This window comes from Rhincodon typus, chromosome 1 (genome assembly GCF_021869965.1).
Source record: "Rhincodon typus isolate 14 chromosome 1, sRhiTyp1.1, whole genome shotgun sequence".
Taxonomy (NCBI): domain Eukaryota; kingdom Metazoa; phylum Chordata; class Chondrichthyes; order Orectolobiformes; family Rhincodontidae; genus Rhincodon; species Rhincodon typus.
Window position 1 is genome coordinate 123,384,391 of NC_063332.1, and position 12,923 is coordinate 123,397,313.

At 39.5% G+C, this 12,923-nt stretch overlaps 1 protein-coding gene across 4 annotated transcripts in view; it reads right to left on the minus strand.

Annotated features, from left to right (window-relative positions):
* LOC109913338 (bone morphogenetic protein 1) overlaps window positions 1-12,923 on the minus strand; it is a 320,653-nt gene that overhangs the window by 67,690 nt on the left and 240,040 nt on the right. For all 4 annotated transcript variants that reach the window (XM_048603079.1, XM_048603072.1, XM_048603065.1 and 1 more), the window contains 2 exons: window positions 2,402-2,527; window positions 696-856 (listed from right to left, as the gene is read on the minus strand). In XM_048603079.1, the coding sequence (XP_048459036.1) occupies window positions 696-856; window positions 2,402-2,527 (287 nt within the window). The remainder of the gene's footprint in view (window positions 1-695; window positions 857-2,401; window positions 2,528-12,923) is intronic.

A 12,923-nucleotide genomic window follows, 5' to 3' on the forward strand; every position in this document is an offset into this window, starting at 1 on the left:
TGTCCTGCACCCACCACCCTCACCATATCTGGCATCTGAGGCATTTTCTCACAAGGTGAGTGCAGCAAGCATGGACATTTCCTAACGCTTCCTAACTTTTTACACTCAATTCAGGCACTAAAGTACAGGTCCAAAGTGCAATTCCTGCAAGCAGATGTCAATTATTTCTTTCCCCAACATTGTTCCTGTTGATCTCACAACAATGTTAGGAGGTATTTAAGAAACAAGTTACAGGGAAATATATTTGATCGGTACCAAGATTCCCAAAGTGAAGGATAAAAAATCTTATAGAACTGAATTTTCCTGAATGCTGTCCAAAATAGATATTGGCAGGGCTCGGCACAAAAAAGAGATGTTCTGTTTGTCCCAAATATCCGTAATTTGTTCACTTGCTTGACTTATTCCAAATTATCCGAGTCTGGCTAACATACTTCAGAAATAATTCAGCGTGAGACTTCTTGAAGTAAATAACTGGCTGCCTGGTCATTGCCACTGTTGTATATTACACTATCTACTAGATTATACTAGTATTAGATATGGTAAAATATTATTTTTGTAAAGTTTTATAAGAAAACGCTGCAATGGAGCTTAATATTTAAAATAAAACTGATTATCGCCCATCAATGTCTAAGTTAATTAGATTTAGCTAAAATTATGAATCTTAGTTGTGTGATTTGGTAGCAAACAGTACTCACATCATTGCCTTCCAATTCAAAAAATTCAAACTGCATAGAGATTCTGTATTGGGTAGGAGCCACAACTTGCCAAACACAGTTCTTATTTGGAGGGTATTCTTTAGGCCAGCCCGGTGTGGTGATTGTTCCATTTAGTTTTGACAACAGTCCTCCACAGGCAGCTAAAATTAAAAAAGGACAAATTTACTTTATGAACTGGAGATCCTAAGTGACAGAATTAGTATAAATATACAATTTGTGCAAAACATCGAACATGTACTTAACTGGTTGCAAGGCATATCATTAAATGAAATCGATATGCATCGCAAACTTCTTTGACACAAGTCACCATGATTTCACATATAAATTGAACATGGCTTTGATGAGCTTAAATGCTTCTGTGGCTACAGAGAAAGGCAGAGGGACTAATTTTAGACTTCTCTAGTAAAGAACCAGCATAGAAATGATGAGCAAAATGGCCTCCTTCTGTATTGCAAATCTCTGAAATAAATGAAGTACTTGGGATGGCACCAAGCTACATATTGTAAAGGTAATTCATTTAACTCATTATGGAATTCTGATTTCATCTGGAGTAGTAACAGAATTATTTTAGTATTTGAGTGTTTCTGGGATAGGAATTGCTAGAAGTTGCTGGACTATTAATCCAGAGGTGCAGGCTAATGCTTTGAGGAAATGGATTTATTCATACAGTTAATCTTGAATAAAAAGCTAGTTGTAATACTGGTGACATGAAACTAGCTTCAATTGTCATAAAAACCCAACTGCTCAACAAAGTCCTTCAGGAAAGGCAATCTGCCATCCTTACCTGGTCTGACTTACATATGATAACAGACCTCCAGTATTGTGGGTGACTCTTAACTCCCTTTGCAATGTCCATTCAGTTTGAGGGCAATTAGGGATGGACAACAAATGCCGCTATTGCAAAAGATGTTGACATGCCATCAAAGAATAAGAAAACAAAAATCAAATGGCTGGATTACTCTCTAATGATCGTTGTTTGAGGTTTAGTGGTCTCTGTAGCAATGTTCTGCCATGCCCTAGATGAAATTACCCATGAAAATCCTCTCCTTAGGCTCATGAGTGAAGAGTGATCATTTGGGTAAATTGCATTCTGTATGGTCTCTGTTTTACATTTTAATTACCCATTTGGCCCGAGGCATATCGCCTGGCAAAATTTGCTCTCTATATCATCAGCCACTGCCTTCAGGATGGTACTGTTTAAGGGGAGATAGCTAGCATTAAAACAAAACTGGAAAATTGCTAAAAAATGTAACCAAGTGTCATTAAACTAATTAATCTTGTACATACATGGCACTAACAATATAAAGATCAATGTTAATGACTGTGTGGTTCCTTAATGAGCTGAACAAAATAATTTGGCTCATAATTTTTCTTTTCGTTGCCAGCAATGGCAGTCTCTTATCAGCAGAGGGTAATTATAGAACAGAGGAGCAAATGTTGTGCCAATTCTTACTCCCTTCTGAATAGGCAGATTCTGTTTCAAATGATCCAGTAGAAAACTTGTTGGCTACTTGATCTAAGTTAGATGAGACTAAAAATTGAAACTAAAAATGAACTCAGTGTTCTATCACTGAAGAATCCAAGCACACCTACCTACTCCTAGATGAAATCTGCTAGTAGCAGAATAATTACATGTGGACGCTGCATATCTGCCCTTATTTGATACTTTTATTTGTAGCTTTTACCTTCACAACTTTTCTTGTCTGCCGCAAGTTCGTAGCCTGGATCACAGGTACACTTGTAACTGCCCAAAGTGTTCACGCATTGCTGCTCACAGCCTCCATTGTCATGTCTGGAACATTCGTCCTCCTCTGTGGAGATGGCAAAGAAATTTTTAAACATTATTAATAGCCAATTGTCCATGTTTGATGTTTTTAGCGGGCTGGTTACATTTTGTTTTTTTTTGAGGACCAGTTCAATAAATGGAACTCTCCTTTTGTAAACAGCATCCTTGATAATTTTTTAAAAATTATAATAAGATTTACGATGCTTGTACGCGAAGAACACAGCGACAACTTGTCTGTAACTTCTATGTTCTCTATCCGAATCAGTTAGTGATTGATATAAACATAAATAATCTAAATGCCTCGGCAAGCTATGTGATCAAAACATAGAATGACAAAGTAAAGAAGATGGCCATTCAGCCCATCTTGCCCGCGTCAACCTTATGAAAAATATTCCTAAATACTATTCGACTCACCTGCTTTTTCCCCAAAACCCTCGGATTTTTTTTTTCCCTTCAAGTATTTATCTTATTTGATTTTGAGATTTATTATTGAATCCGCTTTTACCACCTTTCAGGCAGTTCCAAAGGAAAATTATCAGCACTTTGGCTCTTTGGCCAGGCAAGTAGGAGATCACAAATGGGGCTTTGGGGATCAAGGTGGAATGATGGTAGTAGGTGTAGGTAATCATGGGATGTTAGGGTTAGAATTAAGTTTTATTGTCACGTGTACTCAAGTACAGAAGTACACGTAACAATAAAATGAAGTAGTACAGAAGTACTTGAGTACAGTGAAGTGAAAAGTGTACCATCATTCCCAGCGCCATCTGAGGTACAAAGTACCAAGATACAAAATCTTAGGTACAAAGTAGAAAAATTAAGAAAGAAAATTAGAAGTTAAAAATTAGAGTCCTTCTTACTATAAAGTAGAAAAATAAAAGAAACGAAGTTAAAAGTTAAATATTACATTCCTTCTTAGTATTAAGTAGAAAAATAAAGAAAAAACGTTAATGGTTCAACAGTCATTCTTAAGTGCTTAGCCATGCTGGGCTCGCACTCCTTTCAAGGGCTCAATCTCCTCGGGCCAACTCTTCAGAAGACTTCAGGCTGCCTGCTCTTGCCACTGCCACAGAAGGGCCTGGAGGAAACACTCCGGTACCTTAATTAAGGTTAATGTAAATATAATGCAGACATTCTTTGAACATGACCATGGTGGATTAGACAAGAGGTGCCCTGAAGATGAGAAATGCTTGAATCAGCCTGATGATGTTGGGGCTTGCAGTACACTTCATAGAGAATATGCTGCGAATGCAAGCATGCTGTGCTCTACTCAACTGAAGCAGGCATGAAGAGGATGTGGTGGACTACAAAGAGCTAGGAATATGGGAGCAGTCTTCTGAGACGGAAGATGACATAGATCAGGAGAAACATCTGCATGACAGACCACTTCAGCAATAATCACAACAAGCCAGGCACGACTTAATTTACACAGATCCAGTAGATGAGAGTTTAATGCAGTGATTACTCATTGACTGTAAGTTGTTTATTATACAGTCAGACAGCACGGAGACAGACCCTTCGGTCCAACAAATCCATGCCAAACATAATCCCACACTAAACTGGTCCCAGCTGCCTGCTCCTGGCCGATATCCCTCCAAACCTTTCCTATTCATATATCCATCCAAATGTCTTTTATACGTTGTAATTGTACCCACATCCACCACTTCATCAGGAAGGTCATTCCACATGCGAACCACCCTCTGTAAAAAAAAAAACTGCCTGTTAAGTCCTTTCTAAATCTCTCTCCTCTCACCTTAAAAATGTGTCCCCTAGTGTTGAAATTCCCCATCCTAGGGAAAAGACAACGATCATCAATTCTATCTATACCTCTAATCATTATATAAACTTCTATCAGGTCACCTCCTAATCTCCTACGCTCTACTAAGAAAGTCCCAGCCTATCCAGCATTTCCTTATAACTCAAACCTTCGATACTCAGCAACATCCTGGTAAATCTCTTCTGAACCCTCTCCAGCTTGATAATATTCTTCTTGTAACTGGGTGACCGGAACTGGACACAGTTATCCAGAAGAGGCCTCCTGTACAACTTCAACATAATGTACTGACTCCTATACTCAAAGGACTGAACAAATGAAGGCAAGTGTGCCAAATAGCTTAACCATCTTGTCTACATGTGATGCAAACTTTAAAGAATTATGTACCTGCACCTCTAGGTCCCTCTGTTCTACAACACCACCCAAGGCCCCACCCTTGTTTGTTGTAACAAATGCAATACCTTGCAATTATCCTGATTGAACTCCATCTACCATTTTTCAACCCATTGACCCATTTCATCAAAATCCCTTTGCAATCTTAGAAAACCTCCTTCACTATCTATAATGCCACCAATTTTGGTGTCATCCACAAATTTACTAACCAGAGGGGGTTGGGCCTCTTAAAGATCAAGGAGGTCGTCTTTGTGTTGAACCCCAGGAGATGGGAGAGATACTAAATGAATATTTTGCATCAATTTTCACTGTGGAGAAAGAAATGGAGTCTAGAGAATGCAGAGAAATAACCTTTGATATTTTAAAAATAGTTCACACCACAGAAGAGGAAGTTCTGGAGGTCTTAGAGAATACAAAGGTGGATAAATCTCTGGGACTTGATCTAATGTATCCCAGAATGTTGTTGGAAGTAAGGGAGGAAATTACGAGACCCCTTGCATAAATATTTGCATAATCTATAACTACAGGTGAGGTGCCTGATGACTGGAGAGTGGCTAATGTTGTACCTCTGTTTAAGAAAAATTATAAGGAGAAACCAGGAACTATAGACCTGTGAGTCTGACTTCGGTTGTGGGTAAATTATTGGAGGTGATTGTAAAAGATAGGATTTATGGACATTCAGAAAGGCAAAAATTGATTAGGGATAAAGATAAGCAGTCTCTGTCTGTTCCCTGAAACAAATGAGGCTTCTGTTCGTTTGTTCATTGTTTGCTTTTGCTGCTGCTGAATAAAAGTAAAAGTTTTGAACAGATTCAAGTCTTTTTAGCATGTGATGGTCATATACAAGACCAGAAGACCACAAAACACGGGAACAAAAGTAGGCCATACAGCCATCAATTCTGTTTTGTCATTCAATGAGATCATGACTGATCTGATAATCCTCAACTCTACTTTCCCACTTTATCTCTTAACTCGTTAATTCCACTTCAATTGACTACCCCCCAGAGGAAAAAAAAATTCCTCCTCATCTCTGCCTTAAATGGGTAACCCCATATTCTCTCACTGTAACCTCTGGTCCTAGGCTCTCCAAGTACGGAAAATGATAACTATGCCTCTAACCTGTCAAGTCCCAAGGCTTTGTCTTTCAAGAGAGTTCTCCTCTCATTGTTCTAAACTCCAATGACTCACAGGGAAAATTAATCAACCTTTCCTTATAAGAAAGTCCTTCCATACCTGGAATCAATCTAGTGAGCTTTCTCTGAACTGCCTCCAATGCCAGTATATCTAACTAGTTTTAGCAAGACCTCCCTATTTTTATACTCCATTCCCATTGAAAAAAGACCAACAGTCCATTTGCCTTCGCTATTGTTCACTGAACTTTGAAAATAGCATTTTTGATTCATGCACAAGGACCATGAAAACCCTACTTTAAATAATATTCAGCTCTTCCATTCACCATGGCAAAATGCATAGCCATACACTTTACCACATAACGCTCCATCTCCCGACTTTATGCTCACTTACTTAATTTTTCTATGTTCCTTTGTGATTTCTGTGTGTCACGTTCACTAATAGCCTTCTCACCTTTTTTTGTGCCATCTGAAAATTTGGCAACAGTACATTCACTTCGGTCATCAAAGTCATGAATACAGATTGCAAACAATTGTGGCGCCAGCACTTAAACCTGTGGCACTCCGCTAGTTACAGGTTACCATCCTGAAAATGCCCCATCTTTCCCAACTCTGTTTTCTATTACACAGCCAAATCTTTAATATACTATCCTCAACACCATGGGCTCTTCACTTATTATATATTCTTATGTACAGCACCTTATTGAACACTGTTTGGAAATCCAAATATATTTCAGCTTCTACTTTACTTTTATCTATCCTGCTTGTTAGCTTCTTAATAAACTGTAATAGACTTGTCAGGCATGATTTTCCCTTCATGAAGCCATGCTGACTCTGCTTGATTAAATTATGGACTTCTACATGCTCTGCCTTTACATCCTTTAAAATATTCCCTAGCATTACGTAATGACAGGTGTCAAGCTAACCAACCTACAATTACTTGTTTTGTTGAGTCCCACCTTTTTCGATATCAATCTTTTGGTACTTTTCTTAAAATCTGAGGGTTCTTGGAAGATTACTAACAGTGCATACACAATCCTTGTAGCTACTGAACAATGAACACTTTGAACAACAGGGAATGTTGGGCTACAATTGGCATTGAGACCAGGACAGCACTCACGTTGACATGGTTGTAGGCAATGTTCCCTCTAAGTCTGAACATGTTGATTGGCGTGTCAACACACCGACTTCCAGCTTCGAGGTCCGCAAAGCAGCAACAATGAATACAGGGAACGTAAGTTGTAAACAAGAAGCAAAGAACTGCAGATGCTGGAAATTTCAGAAATAGCTGGAGAAACTCAGCAGGTGTGGCAGCAACTTTGGAGAGAAAGCAGAGTCAATGTTTTGTGTCCAGTGACAGAGGGTTTGAAGAAGGATCACTGGACCCAAAATGTTGCCTCTGCTTTGTCTTCACAATTGCTGCCACACCTGCTGAGTTTAATATACCTGTAAGATGGGATGATGCTAGGTACAGGCAATCTGTGTAGCTTAGTTCATGCCATCTATGTGCCCCGAACAGCTTTGCTTTGTGGGTGGTCTTTAACTGTATGCATGGTGAAGGGTAGTTCTTAACAGGGTGAATGTCTGGGCTTCAAAGATGATACCAGTCAGGGCTCCTGTGATATCCCTGTAGGTGTAAGTAGTACTGCCTGTAGAAAGTGAGAGAATTGAATGAGAGATAGTAGGAACTGCAGATGCTGGAGAATCCGAGACAACAAGGTGCAGGGCTGGATGTGTTCATCCAGCCCTGCACCTTGTTGTCAGAGAATTGAATGACTTGGGTTCCATAAGAGTATCGAGAGGTCAGTTTGGGAAAATTGTGCTAGGCCTCATGGAATGAAACCCTCCATGTAAATTTTAGGAAGTTTCATTTAGCCAGTTTCTGAAAATTCAGCCTTTTTCATTTACAATAATGGATTCTTTCTTAATTTGAAATTAATTCATTTGAATCATTGGACAAATATAAATATTTAACACTAAAACAAAATCAATTATCATAAGTAAATGATCTACAAATGTAACATTACTGATCAGAAAAGTTTGGGCAAAGTATTAAAAAATAGAAAATCTGACCAAAAAAGAGCTTTACTTCTACTACAATTTGGTAACTGATGCCAACTAAAAAAAAAAAACCCTAATAAATAATTGCAATTATTTGTTGCACAGCTTGTAATCATTGAAATTTGTCCCTTTAGGGATGATTTGGAAATATTGAAGGAGGTTACGTCTGGCAGTTTTTTAAATACATCTATTACAAAAACAAGTGACACTATAGTATAAAGTTGAAAGCAAAAAGTAAATTCAGTTAACTGATTAATTGATGTCAATTTTCTCTTCTTAAGTGCAAAACTGATTGCCCCTGATTTTAAAATTCTCACAGCCTTGTTCTGAAATCCTTTGTTGTCTCTTCCTATCACTGGATCTCCCCCAACCCCACAAAATACTGAACTCTTCTGCATCTCCAAATGTATTCATTCTCTCATTGGGTGACGATGCCTTTATTTGGCTAGACCCCAAGCTCTGGAACACACTCCCTATACCTGTCAGCCTACTACATTGAACAGCTTTGTGACCATTGGAGACACAAGGGCCCAAACCTCCCGATCTGGGTCAGAATCCCTATTTTATAATGAAATTCAGAACATCTGAGGTAAGAATCATTACTGCCAAAGCAGTCCAGCAAACCACAGAGGCAACAGCAGAGTTTATCATTGCCAAAATCTCACTCCATTTTTACAACAATTCCCAATGCACAAGAGGTAAAGGCTCCAAAGCACTTAGTCAGCCACTGAGAGGAGATGATTATGCAAGGTTAGTGAGGTGGTAGGGGTGGAGGTACAAGGGGATGTGTACGGTGCCAGGTTAGGCATCTATTGGGTATTATGTTTTATTTTGGAATGCTCCTGTGAAACATCTTGGGACAGTTTGCAAAATAAAGGGACGATATATGTTGTAGTTGTTGATTTAATGCTCATTTTCATTAACAGTTACACAACTCTGGTGCAGAACTGTGGCCAATCTTAAAATACAGCATTGCTGGGAGGACAGAATTTGAGCTTTGGGCTTTATTGCAGCTTACCCTTATTCTCCCATGATGTCTACACAGCCACAAAACCCATTACTGTTTCAGCTGTGATGAGCTAAGTAAACACAAGATGGGAGCTGGGATCTTTCCATCAGATGTTATCCAATAAAACATTTCATTTGTATCAATGTGATTTGAAATTCTTCTACCCCCAAACACACACACACACACACCACTGCATCTTAATGTGAATAACAGAATGCATCTGCATTTGTGTGAACCTCAGTGAAATACACCCCTGCTGTTTTGGCAATATAATGTAAAAAAAATTTGGACACATAAAACTGATGAAAGCAAGCTTATCTGTGCATGACAAAACATATTTAAATAAGAAATGAAAATATCCATTTTTAATTTTCTCAGTTACTTGGCAATAAGTAGTTCCTGAGAGGAGGATCCTTAAACCAAAAGATTTCTTTCAAGGTGATTGTCAAACAATTTAATTGGCCAAATGGAGACACGGGCAGAAGTTCCTGCCCCTGAGCAAGTTTAAGAAAGGTGGGAAAGTACAGAGAATTGTGAAGAAATTAGAATCTCAACACTTTTTTTTGCTATTTCCCTCTTAAAACGTAAATGACAACTTGAGAATATTGTCATTGGACGGTGACTACATAATACTCATGTACTTGCATCTCATTTTTACCCCATCTCACCTTTAATTATGCACCACTTCCAATTCTCCTCCCCCTCCATGAGAAACTAGCCGTAGAAATTCCTGACATGTACTGTAAATCAGAGCACAATCCTGATTGAGTGTCTGCCACTTGCCAAACTTTTGTCCCAGCCTATCATCCAACTGTTTCCTCATAACAACGTCCCCACATGTTCGATAGCCACTATCCTCCTCAACCTCTTGTTCATTCAAGTCAGCCTTAGTTAGCTATCAGCTTCACCAGATCAACATGTTGACAGTTGGACTGACATATACGCCACTTCAACACTTCGACACTTTGATTTGGAATTCAGGAACACCTATGACCTGCATGCTTCTGCTTTGGACACTGTGTGCAAACTGCCTTGCAAGTTGCTGCAGATGTGATACTGACATAGCATAGTGCCGCACAGCGCACACCCATTTTAGCCTCTCGCTCTGTGCTAAAATACCACGGAAGCCAAAGAGACTGGCAACATTTCATGCATCTGCATATGCTGCCGCTTATGGCTTGGATTATGTTCTTAGCAGTCACTCATTTTGTACGTACTTCAAGGCTGTCGTCCCTTTTGTATACTTCACATTGTTATCTCAGCACACATTCACCGATTTCAGTAACAACTTTCACGATGCCAGCTTCTATGTGGGTCATGTTGCTTTTCAGCACACACAGTCTTCATTGGTCAGCTACAGGATGCCCACATCCATGGCCCGGATCACTTATTAGCGCAGAGGAAGAGGCATGCTGCTTATCACGGTGGTCAGCACAGAACAATTAAAACGGGTAGACATGTCATTGTGTAGCACCATGCTATATCAATGGCACACCTGCAGCAGCTTACAAGGCAAACACAGTGCATGTGCTTGAAGCAAATGGCCATGTATGAAAGTCAATTAGGAGCAGTTCATTAGTGGGGTGGAGGGAGAGTAAAGTTAGTCAGGGGATAACTATGTAGGCAATCCATGGGATCATCTTCAGCCAGGGGCTGAGGAGTGCCTGGACTTCTGCAGCCCCGAGTGAGAGAGAATTAGGACGTTCCTTCCTTGATAAGCTGCAGAGATGTGTCTGTGTTATGCACACCAGACTGTGTTTCTGACTGTCATCTAGAGTACCCACTGAGTTGAAGATTTCTCAAATGGTCGAGCATGCAGGTGAAAGCCTTGCGCCAGCGTATCATCTGAGGGTGAAGGTGGAGCTGATGGTGAGGTTCGCAGTTCTAGTGACTGCTTGAGAGAAAAGAAGGAATTTGCTGTTGTAAAGAGATAAATGCTTATGCAGATTAACCATGAGTTAGCATTAGTGGTAACGGGAGATCAGCACAGCACAATAAATCTTATAAGTTGGTTAGCCATTCCAACCTCCCCATACACACATGCTTGGTCAACCTTTCTACAGCTAATTCAAGAATCTTCCACTTTTCAGGCGAGAGAAGCCTGACTTTATCACCACACACTGTCCCACTGTCAGCTTTGCCATCTTGACCTGGCTATGAGCCAATTTTTTTTGCAATGAGACAAAGAGAGAGTATGTGTATGATGGAAGTGGATAGAAAAAAGGTTAGTGACGATACAGAAGCAGGAGAAGTGGTGAAGTGGTCCCCATCAAATGAGTAGGAAGGCAGAAGCTTGTAGCTTAGGAGGATGAACTGAGTATGAACCATTGACCGGACGTGATGCATGCGATAGGATGAGAGTTTTAGTCTATGAATCCTGGTGAGATGCATTTGCAGTAGCAGACGTGAAGTGAGTGATGGTCCTGAGTGCAAGGTAGTAGACAAAAGATGATGCATTCACAATTAAGGAGCACAGAAGTTCAATGATCTTCTTTCTTCATTATTGGACTTCAAATCTCGCCCTTGGCATTGCACTGACCTGGGCTGGCCTGGTCTCCTGTGACTGTTGCAGGAAAAAGGACAACCCGCCTCTTCACAATCCTGTCCACCAGAGGCTGCAAGTCCTTGTCCATGAAGTGGGGACAAAGCGTTCCTTTCTTCTGGCCATAACACTCAAGCACCACAGTGTGAGACAGTGTGCTCTTGGTATCTGAAGTGGTCTGCAGCTGGGCTTGAAATCTGGCACCTGTGGCATGAACATCAGAAGGTCCGAGGAGTGATGAGCACTTACACCACTTCCGCTGCACAATTCCCTGAGAAGGAGGTTAAAGAGCCCAGTTGCATCATTAACAAGTTGAAGAGCAGAAAATTGAGTGAGGAAAGTCACTCTGAACCAGGTGGTTCTGGGCACCGTGAATCTCACTCGATAAAATACAAACTGCAAACAGAAACATTCCATCCATTCTTACAAGTGGCTGACACAAAGCATCCTGCCATAGCAAATTGGACAGTAATGGACAAAAATCACAGAAAACAGTCGTCCTCTTAAAATTAAACCTGCAACATTAGATTCAGTGTCAAATCTAAGCTGCAGGTCACCATGATTATTTCATCTTGATAATACAAACACGTCAACCTTATTTTGGCTCACTTATGATTTTGCATCTTGATGTTATTAAATTAAACTTGAATTGACCCAATCAACTAACATGATTTAGTTCCGGTGCTACAGCTAAAGTCAACGCTGTAGAGACATTTTATATTCTCGTGAAGTAGATAATATTGAACCTATTCATAACTTATTCATAAGGGTGAAAAATGTAAAAGATTAAAATTCTTTTGGATCTAGTTTCTATCAGTCAGTGAAAAATAAATCCATGAAAATGGTAAACTGTTTCAATAAATGTTGAGGAAATTTGCCATTTTAAAGCTGATTAATTTTATAATCCAAGCGACCCCTTTAAGTTTCTATGCAGGATTTTCACCATTTAACCTTAATGCTTTACGTCTGTGGTAAAACTGTGGTAAATTTTCCACTTTGATATTTTTTACATTTTTAAAATTGATGTGCTTCTCCTCAATGTTTCTTGAATATCTTGTATTACATTTTGTCTTAATTCAAATAGCAGAGAATCTGCTCTTCAGTGTCTGTTAGTAAAGCTTCTTTAGGAGATACAGAGGTGGAAGGATAAGTGGAAGTGATTCTTGCTTGCTTCCAGGGAGAAGTGATTTATCTCCAACAGGGTATCAACTGTCTCTTTTACTGGAGTACTGCTCTATCTTATCCTCGTTTTACTTTGGTCCTAATCTTCCAAAAATATATTTCACTGGTCCTCTATTTATTTCTAAATTATTAAGTTACTAACTTCTTACAATTCTGATAATAGTTCAATGGCCTAAAACTGTTGCTCTCTAGATTCTGCCTGACTGGCTCAGTGGATCCAGCACTTGATGTTTACAGTTTACAGCATCAGCATGAAAAGCATTTTGTTTTTGTTTTTTACCATTCCATGATCCTTGACATTATCTAGTATCCTGCTCAAGTTGGCATTACATG